At 38.8% G+C, this 10,084-nt stretch overlaps 2 protein-coding genes across 2 annotated transcripts; one reads left to right on the forward strand and one right to left on the reverse strand.

The window, feature by feature from the left end:
• Positions 1-3,407, reverse strand: LOC133741819 (early light-induced protein 1, chloroplastic-like). The gene is made up of 4 exons (XM_062169536.1): positions 3,299-3,407; positions 715-740; positions 457-552; positions 1-345 (listed from the first exon to the last, which is right to left on the reverse strand). The coding sequence occupies exons 1-4, from the start codon at positions 3,405-3,407 to the stop codon at positions 1-3; spliced, it is 576 nt and encodes a 191-aa protein (XP_062025520.1).
• Positions 3,408-4,775: 1,368 nt separating this feature from the next.
• Positions 4,776-10,084, forward strand: LOC133742857 (uncharacterized). Its single transcript, XM_062170538.1, has 6 exons — positions 4,776-5,050; positions 5,776-7,365; positions 7,478-7,729; positions 8,140-8,220; positions 9,060-9,659; positions 9,820-10,084. Exons 2-6 carry the CDS (start codon positions 6,097-6,099, stop codon positions 9,874-9,876), a joined length of 2,259 nt encoding a protein of 752 aa, XP_062026522.1. The 5' UTR covers positions 4,776-5,050; positions 5,776-6,096; the 3' UTR covers positions 9,877-10,084.

Here is a 10,084-nt window from a genome sequence, read left to right on the forward strand (position 1 = left end):
TTACACTAGGGTCCCTCCTGTCACATACTCAGTGAAGGCCAGAGCTACCAGCCCCAACATGGCCAATCTTCCATTCCATAGCTCAGCATCTGAGGTCATCAACCCTTCTGATTTGGACTCTACAGTCACACCCTTCAACAATGGAATCAACGATGCCACTGATAGCAAAATACTGGTGCCAAGGAACAATGGGATTCCGCCGTCGGATAACTGAGCAAACACATCTTGGCCCTTGGATAGTTCGACTGCTAGAGCCGCCACAAAGCCCACCATTGCTAGCCTGCCGTTGATTCTCTCCGGCGCCGGTCCACTAAATGCAAACACGTCTGAAAACTTGGTGCTGACCTGCATTCACATGTGAATATAAATGAGACAAGGTGTGACAAGGATATACAAAACCAGCAAAGGCTCACAATATATAATCAATACATAGGTTTTGGATAGCTAGCTAGATACCTTAGGAGATCGAGGAGGAAGAGGTGATGAAGGAGCTGATTTCTGTGAACTTTCTAATGTACTAGGTACACTGGTCTGTTGCTCCTTCTGACCATCCTGCACATAGATGATCATATAGCACATTAACTAAATGTCGTGATGCTTCGTTTATTCAAGCATCTATTACCTAATGATATGACAACATTTTCCAGAATTTCAATATGAGTATTGACGATGCATTATTTGTTATATCTTGGACTAAAGAGTTGAGATTATTACCTCGGCCATGGAGCGTACTGTTATATAGGATTGCGGCTCAATATCTAATTCTTTTTCTATTTTGGATTCTTTACTTCTGAAGGCTTTGGGTAAGCAATTCTAGTGTATCTAGGATTTATGGAGTTTTTCCTTAGAAGTAAAGGTTTAGGATTGAAGATCCTATTGGGAGTCGGACTAATCGTGAGCCTATAAATAGTCATTCAGGGTTATTGGTTTGGTGTGTGCTTTCGGAGATTGGAAGACACCATTTAGAGAAGATGTGAGGGTTTGGAGATTCTCATATTGTGGGTTGAAAGAGACTCATTCTGGAGGGTGCCATTGAGACATTGTTTAGAGAGATCCGTGTGTAGATCAATTGAGAGTTCTGATAATTTGAGAGATTCTGAGAGTTGCAAGCTTTGAGAGATCGGGTGTATTTGAGAATTCTCTATTGAGAATTTGGGTTGTGAGGAGAGATGTTATTTGAGTGGAAGAACCAAAAACGTTCTTCAAAAGTTTGTAATTTTCTTCTCGTTTAGTGGATCCACCATCATCATCACCCGAGGACGTAGGTCAACTGTTTGACCGAACCTCGTCAACAATCTTGTGTTTGCTTGCATAGTTTGTGATTACTGTCTTCATTCGGTTTCGGTCTTGGGCTAGGGAATTCGAAAGGTGACCCGAATTTCCTAACAAGTGGTATCAGAGCTCTTGGTTCAAGAGCGACTATGAAGACGTTGGAGAAATTTGGAAATCAAGATAGAGACAAGACGTGGAGTGCTATTGTTGTATGAGTTTCGAGCATATCAGATATTAATGTGGAAAGTTGAAGGCTAAGGAAAATTGAGGAACTACTACAGGCATGGCTAGTGAAGATTTCGAAGAAGATTATGGAGATGCAATCGTGATCACATCATGTTAAGAGAAGCCACAAGCTGAGTGGATCTGAGATATGGGTTGTTTCGAACACATACAGATTGATTTTTTTCCTACGGGCCTGTGTAGGAAGGTTTGGTGAAGTGGGTTTGTGCATAAAACCTACGAAGTCGCTAGTGTTAGAACAATCAAAATTGAGGTGCATGATGGATCAAAGGACTTTAGTGAATGTCGCCATGTTTCTAGTTTCGAGAGAAATCTGATATTTCTTGGGACTTTGGATTTTGAAGACCACAAGATGATTGTGGGTTAAGGTAATGGAGCACTCGTTCTGATAAAAGTTAAGAATGTGAAGGGTCTCTATCATTGAGAAAGGAGCTTTGTTCGAGGTGGAACTAACTATTCTACTAAAAAGTTTGGCTCAAGGTGGAAAGATTGGCAATCTTGGTTCCTATAGGCATTCGGGGAAGATGAGCAATAGTAAATGTGGAGGAACGAAATTTGCTTATGAGATGAAATTTCAAGAGCAACAAAAATTGCAGCAGTCCTTAAAGGGAGGCAGACCCATAAGGATCCTAACACAAGTTTGTGGTGGAGATATGCTAGCTCATGCATATTCCACAATCAGAGTGTCACCCACTTTGGAGAGTAGAGTTAATGAGGAAGTTGAGAAGCAAACTTGGTGTTCTAAGAGTGATGCGTCAAGAGAAGATTTCCATGGAGTTTATGATGAGAGAATTGTTTCAGGGGGATGTTGCTCAAGATAAGTTGTGCAAACCATTAAAGATCGCTCCTATTAGGTTTGGCAACTTTGGTGAAGCCTTGGATTGCATGCAAGTGGCTGCACGGTGCATGTTTGGGGAAAAGAGTTGTTATCCAAGGGTCAAGTTGGAGTGGTTGTGAAACTTGGCAAACTACTTTGGTTATTGAGCGCAAGAGGCGCACTGAGGTGTGGTGGTGATCGTGGTTCTTTGAGAAGACCCAAGGAAGCTTGCGTTCAGTGAAAGTTCAGAGATTTTGAGCCGAGGTGGAAATTGTTAGGATTGCGGCTCAATATCTAATTCCTTTTCTATTTTGGATTCTTTACTTCTGAAGGCTTTGGGTAAACAATTCTAGTGTATCTAGGATTTATGGAGTTTTTCCTTAGAAGTAAAGGTTTAGGATTGAAGATCCTATTGGGAGTCGGACTAATCGTGAGCCTATAAATAGTCATTCAGGGTTATTGGTTTGGTGTGTGCTTTCGGAGATTGGAAGACACCATTTAGAGAAGATGTGAGGGTTTGGAGATTCTCATATTGTGGGTTGAAAGAGACTCATTCTGGAGGGTGCCATTGAGACATCGTTTAGAGAGATCCGTGTGTAGATCAATTGAGAGTTCTGATAATTTGAGAGATTCTGAGAGTTGCAAGCTTTGAGAGATCGGGTGTATTTGGGAATTCTCTATTGAGAATTTGGGTTGTGAGGAGAGAGGTTATTTGAGTGGAAGAACCAAAAACGTTCTTCAAAAGTTTGTAATTTTCTTCTCGTTTAGTGGATCCACCATCATCATCACCCCGGGACGTAAGTCAACTGTTTGACCGAACCTCGTCAACAATCTTGTGTTTGCTTGCATAGTTTGTGATTACTGTCTTCATTCGGTTTCGGTCTTGGGCTAGGGAATTCGGAAGGTGACCCGAATTTCCTAACACGTACCCTCATGGCATGGGGGAAAACCTATGCAGATAGCTTGGAGCATAAGGAACAGCAGAAACAATATTTATCTGGTTCACTCTGTTCTTGCCTGCTCCATAATCCACAGAGCTTCCCAGAATCGATTGCATTGAGACCGTTGAAGCCATTGTAGTCGGAAAATAACTAAGAGGAGCAAATAGGCAATGAAAGGTAGCTTTTGAAGTTGAAAAAGTAGGCTGCTAGTTTTTGACTGTGGAATAAGTTGCATGCCTTGGGGCGACTTGGATACTAGTGAGGGAAGCTCAACGGTGCTCATTTTGGCACCGAGTTCTCATTTGGCTTAGTGACTCACCTGGTTCTGTTTGTCCACATGCAAACATAGTTGTAAATATGTAATTGGTATCGGAGATGTACGTGGCTTTCTCACACACCATGACAACTACACAATGCAAGACCAAGTGAGTGATGTGTTCTTTTCTGATGTTACATTTGCTTCAAAAGTTTTCACAGTTTATTCACCGAGTAAGGCAGCACATTCTAGAGTGTAGGTTAACTTAGTAATGCCAACCACTTGGAATCTTGTTTGAAAGGTCAAGTGTTAAAAATTGTCATAGAACTTTCATATTTAATACTGAAATACTTGCAAAATCTATTAAACTTATGATTAAGAAATATAACAAATGAAACATATAACATATTCCACCAAATGACACACATTTAAATACGAAAAAAATTTGGTGGAACCTTAAAAGGGAAATGACATCGGATAATAAACTAAGAAATGCACAATAATGAATATAACAATGTGGTGGATTGAGATTGTTATTGTGAGTAATGGCAAAACCACCAAAGAGACATTCCTAATAAAGCAGCATTGGCAAAACATGTTCGGTCAAGATACCTCAAAGAGACGTTTATAATCAAAGATACATTTTATAAACTAGATACAAGAAGCATGTGTGCTTGTAATGACAGATTGTAGCTAGGATCGATTGAACTGATCAATGGTAAACCTATGAAGCTTTGTTTAACAAAGTAAACCCTTGTTTAAAGAGGAATGAGAGCTAGACTCTAAGACTTCATGTGCAAGTTTTAATGTAGGGTAGGCAGATGGGTGGGATGAGAATTGTTCTAGTACACACTAAATATTTTTCTGCCTTCCAAAAAAAAGCAAAGTGATGGAGGATACAGTTGGAGGTAAGCAGGACATGTGATGTAATTTATAAACTTATAAAATTTTGAATGGTAAAAAAGAGACGGACGCAACTTGAAGAGGCGAGAGAGCCCCTGGTTTTGGGTTTGATCAGGTATTCAGGTTTAACTGGATTTTTTTTTTTTTGAGAATATCAGGTTTAACTGGTTTGGCAACAAAGCAATGCCAACAAATTTATATCACCAGAACAAAAAAAGAAAAACCGAAAAAGAAATGTTCAACCGCAGCCAGCCGGTCAGAAAATTCAGGATAAAGCGTAGAGAGCTATTCTTTCATTGATGTATTCATGACCCACAATTTTTAATTAGTTTTTGTTTATTGCAAAACAAAATAAAAAATAAAAAATAATATTGGGAGGCCATCACCAAATCTTCAATCACCACTATCCTAACACCCAACGCAACCCAACACATCATCATCATCCATTTAGTATTACACACAGAAAAGGCAAACCATGGAGACCATTGGAATTGCAAAGAAAATTCGAGTTAGAAGAAAGAAAAAGAAGCTTGTTGAATAACCCACAAGGAAGGAAGCTTATTATTCATTTGGGTTTACTTTTATGCAACCAAAGTTCCAAGCTTTGTTCATCTTTAGGTGCGTATCTATCATAAAAAGACACCCTTTTGGTCTTGGTATTGATTTTTTTTTCTTTGATGGAATATTGCTGTGTGTGGTTGCTGAGGAAAAGAACTGAAATTTAATTCTGGGTCTTGTGCTTTTTCTTGTTTGGCTTTCTGGGTGTTAGTAATTGAATTGGAAAGTTAGTTGATGAATGTTGAACAGCTGAAAATCAAACTCTGAAAGATTTTATGTACTTAAGAAACAAATGTGTAGTTGGAATTTGTTGGGTTGTTGATATTCTGGACTCAGATTCTTATCTTCTTGCATTTCTTGTCAGTTTGTTAGTCGATCATGTCAAAGTGTTTCAGTACTTGTTTGATCAGATATTGCAATGGGGTGTTAAAAGTTTAATCTTTTTTAGGAGTATCTGATATGGAGATTCTTCATAGTTATTGGATTCTATAAATCGAAGAAGCTGGCCAAATTGAGTTTTCTTAAATTGCAAAGTGTCACTTCTTGGAATCTCAGTCATTTGATTCACTTTTGATTTTTGCATTACTCTACTTCTCTTTTATAGCTCTGGATTTTGTTTTACATCAGTTGTAACGGTGAAGGTTAAGTTGGGTTGGATATTTCAGTTGCTTAAACTTTTCCAAATGGCAAAACCAAAGTGAGAAAATATCAAAAAATTGAAGTTTGGAAGTAGTCCTGCATTTAGATTGTCAATCACCAGTTTCTGACTGAACTTATAATTCCAGGACGGCGTGTTGGTATCTGGAAAAACCATGAACTGCTTATCTCTGCTCGAGTTCCTTGTGATCTAATGAAAGAACTCGTCGAGATGCAGATGTAGGTGGTAGGCATATTCAGTATAGTATGATAGCTTTACTTTAAATGTGTAGTTAGATGGTTAGAACTGCTCCTTTCATATTGGAGAAGTCATGGATGGTCGGGCAACTTGAAACCATTTGGTCACCTGGAACATAGAAATGCAACTTGATTCTTATGCATGAATGCACAGAGAAAGAGGGAAAAGAAGGAAAGTTAAATAAGGACTTTATCTTGAAATTCTTTTGAAGATGGGCTTGCCTCAAGTGTCTTCTAGCAGTATTGCTGAGGAAGTGGCAGCATCGTTGTGCACGTTTATGCAACCTCCAACCAGAATTGCTGGCGTGAGCAGCTGTGATTTAAGTGGTTTGCATGGCGGAAACATGGGAAATCACATGCAGGTGGATTTGACATGCTCTTCTCCTGGAGAGTTGCAAAGGAAAACCTTGACAGAGATTCCAAATAAGACAGATTTTTCGAATATACGTATTGGTCGATCAAACATGCATTCCTTGAAGATCAACACCATGGAACAAAATAACTGGTTAAGTCTGAAATTAGGTCAGAATATTCAGACATCTGTTCCCAGAATTGTTGGTTTTGAACCAAGAAATTTAAATTCTCCTCTTGATTTGTTTAATGGAAACCGACACTCTTCTAGTGGGGTGGCTGTCACAGATGACACAAATGAGGCCACCGGGTCAGTAGCCAGGAAGCGGTTATCGTCTCCTTTGAATGGAATGCGTCTCCAAGATCAATTTAATGGTGATTATCTTAACATTGGTGATAGGGTTCATAAGACTTTGGGATGCAAAGATGGCTCTAATATTCCCACATTTCAAGAGCATAAAAAAGCTCACATTGGCAACGCCAATTGTTTCAGTTCTACTACCTGGTCTGCATCTTGTTCCCCAGAGTGGAAGAATTCATTGGACGAGAAGTGTACTACAAACTCCTCCTTTGTAGTTGATGGTCCTTTGCTTGAAACCAAGGAGCCAAAATCACATAATCAGTTCATATCATCATCTGGACTTGATTACTCCCCAGAAACAATAAAGGTAAGGTCACAATCTGGAGCAATAGCCATAAATTCAAGAAAGGTGGCGGTGCATCCACTTTCTTTATCTCCTCTTGGCCCAAAATTTCCTGAAAGAGTGAAATCTGGAGAAGTATGCAGGGATCATACACCGAGGGCAGATGATTACAGTATGACTTTTAAGGACATGGACCATTCACTTGATGGAACTATCCCAGGCATTTCATCTTCTTGGAAAGAGGAGACTTTTAGGGCTCCAAGTAACTCATTGGAAGATGTTGATATTTTGCAGAAAAAATTTGACCTCTTTAGTCCTGAGAGTCCCAACGGAATGCAACAGCACTGGAGTCAGGATTTGAAATCCAAGTCTGAAGGTGTTAAATTAGCTCGAAGCCTGACTGGACTACCTGTTAGAAGGTCCTTGGTGGGTTCATTTGAGGAATCCCTCTTGTCTGGGCGATTGGTGTCGGCAAAGGTTAATCAGGTTAGCATTCACTCCTGCAATTTGATATACTGCATCTATGATTTCACTGCCCATACCTGAACTCCATGTTTTATCTATTTCTCTTATTAAATTGGCATAAATATTTTTGCAGAGAATTGATGGTTTTCTTGCTGTTCTGAATGTTACTGGAGGGAATTTCTCACCAAAATCACAAAAACTTCCGTTTTCCGTGACCAGTGTGGATGGAGAGAACTACTTGCTGTATTATTCATCAATAGATCTTGCTGGGAGAAGGACATCAGAAATCTATGGAGGCCCCAAGATGAAGAGAAGCCTTAGCATGGATGATTCACGAGCAGACAGGAACCGTCTAAGAATACCTATGAAAGGCCGTGTACAACTGGTAATGCATAAAAAGTATAGAGAGAACTTCTGCTATCATTTCTTTCCATGAGATACAATAAATTTATGAAAAAATGTTGTTTTAACGTCAACAGAAGTTTTCTATGTTCTGAAATGATGGATTATGTTGTTGTCAATAGTTGTTTGTGTTGTTTGGCATGTCTAAGTCTCTTGATAAGGCTTAAGCCATGGAAATTCCAAAGTTAGATTTTGGGAGAAGAGTAACATTTATAAAATAGGCAGGAAAGGAGGGCAGGATTTCGTTCTTATTATATATCAAATGGTGCATGCAGTCTGATTCTGATTAATAGTTTTGGATTACTTTCGTGTAGTTATACCTATAGACTGACATCTGGTGGTCACACCAACAGATAGTTGCCATACTCTGACGAACTGAATTGGCAATGGCAGGTTCTCAGCAATCCAGAAAAGACACCAATTCATACTTTCATCTGTAACTACGATTTGAGTGACATGCCAGCTGGTAGCAAGGTAGTCAGGAAGTACTAAAGTAGAATATGAACAGTTATCTTTCCGGTTTCGCAAGTCTTGTGCATAAATGATGATTGAATTTGTTCTTCTATCTCTGGAAGTTTGAACCATCTTCACATGATTCAAAGTTCAATCTATCTTGATTGGATCTGCACTTGGATATTAAATTGGATTTTCAACATGATAATTTAGTTTTTCTCACATGTCATTAGTTATGGAATATAAAATGATGGTCTTTAAGAGGTCCTTTGCATATTGTATGAAAGCATTAGCATAGTAAGAGTAGGAACTTTGCTTTTGATACATATATATTCAGCAAGACAATCAAATTAGTATGCTACTACCACATGCCTATCTAAACATACATGGCAGCAAGCAAACTTCTGTGCTAATGAGGTAGAAAAGAAGGAAAATAACAAAAGCGGCACGAATGTATTAAGAATTTTAGGTAGCAAAAGGGTTGGAAGGTGTACAAATTAACTGCTAGCCCTACTGGAGTCAGTTGGTCAACCCTAGCTCTTATTTTATGGAATCCCAACCTGAGTTGGTCCTGATTGTAATCTGCCTGGAAAGTCCAAATCCAGGATTCCTTGCATAGTCATTAACCTGCATGTTTACATAATGGTACGTTCTTTGATATGATTACAATTCTATATGATCTGCTTTATATTCCTTCAAGCTGCAACATATGTAACGACTGAACGGATGACAAAAAAGCCATGTTCTCAGTATTTCTAGAACTAGATGGAATATCTTTGCTTGTGCAGTGAAATTATTTCCATTTAACTGAGATTCTTATTAAGTTCATTTTTCTTGCACATTCTTCATATCAAATACAGACATTTTTGCGCCAAAAGATCACTCTAGCCACTTCTGAAGCAACCTTGAAGGCTCAGAATGGAAGACATACAGAGTCTGGTGAAGAAAATGATTCAAATCCATCTTCAATCCTAGACACTGCTAGTTCTTTTCAGCTTACCGGCAATGATATAAGAACTTCAAATCAGTGTGTAAAAGGAATTAGTACAAGCGATTCTGCCTACACCAAGGATGCAGTCAATCAACACAAAAGAGGGGAGGAAGAATGCATGGTGACCTCTTCTCTTGGTGACTTCAATTCTTTTAGATATGAAAAGACCAATGAGAAGGACAACATGACAATGAGTACATGCCATATCAGTGAAAGCAAGTCTCTGCATAGCCCTTCAAAGCTTAGAAATAATACTACTGGTGCTGGTGTTCTACGTTATGCTCTTCACCTTCGCTTCTTGTGTCATTTTCCTAAGAAATGTTCAAGGTCAGTCCAGAGATGTAAATTAGATCCCTCATCTGGACAAGCGAAAAACAGTTTGGACATTGAAGGGGAGCGGCGCTTCTACTTGTATAATGATTTGAGGGTGGTTTTCCCCCAACGTCAGACGGATTCTGATGAGGGCAAGGTATATTATTCACAACATTTAACATATATATGTATATATTTACAATTATTCAGTTTAGTAGTTTCCTTGGTTTGTTTAATTTACAATTTCTTAGTTATCATCAGTTCTTGTGCTTCAGCCATTCAATTGCTTACCTACGAATCTTGTTCACATTTTGCAGTTACATGTGGAGTACCATTTTCCTTCAGATCCGAAATACTTCAATATCAGCAACTAGAAGGGGCACAGGACATTCTCTGCTTAGATTAGATAATCTCTGTGTATCTGTAGTCTCAGTATGTACATATCTGTACATTCATTTCCTATCATCTTTTGGGGCAATTCCCCCATTTAAGCTGTATATAATCATCACCATCAATAATCAGTCAATTTAATAAATCTTCCCTTCACACCCGTATATATATTCACACAAATCGTTTTGATTA

This window comes from Rosa rugosa, chromosome 4 (assembly GCF_958449725.1).
Source record: "Rosa rugosa chromosome 4, drRosRugo1.1, whole genome shotgun sequence".
In the NCBI taxonomy this organism is placed as follows: Eukaryota; Viridiplantae; Streptophyta; class Magnoliopsida; order Rosales; family Rosaceae; genus Rosa; species Rosa rugosa.

What these genes read in the sequence shown, in the direction of transcription:
- LOC133742857 (XM_062170538.1), top strand. Translation starts at nt 6,097, where the DNA reads ATGGGCTTGCCTCAAGTGTCTTCTAGCAGTATTGCTGAGGAAGTGGCA. An exon ending in TGAAAGGCCGTGTACAACTG is followed by an intron (nt 7,730 to 8,139) that starts GTAATGCATAAA and finishes TGGCAATGGCAG; the next exon opens with GTTCTCAGCAATCCAGAAAA. An exon ending in CGGATTCTGATGAGGGCAAG is followed by an intron (nt 9,660 to 9,819) that starts GTATATTATTCA and finishes CACATTTTGCAG; the next exon opens with TTACATGTGGAGTACCATTT.
- LOC133741819 (XM_062169536.1), bottom strand. Translation starts at nt 3,407, where the DNA reads ATGGCTTCAACGGTCTCAATGCAATCGATTCTGGGAAGCTCTGTGGAT. An exon ending in TTCTGCTGTTCCTTATGCTC is followed by an intron (nt 741 to 3,298) that starts CAAGCTATCTGC and finishes AGCCGCAATCCT; the next exon opens with ATATAACAGTACGCTCCATG. An exon ending in CAGTACGCTCCATGGCCGAG is followed by an intron (nt 553 to 714) that starts GTAATAATCTCA and finishes ATCTATGTGCAG; the next exon opens with GATGGTCAGAAGGAGCAACA.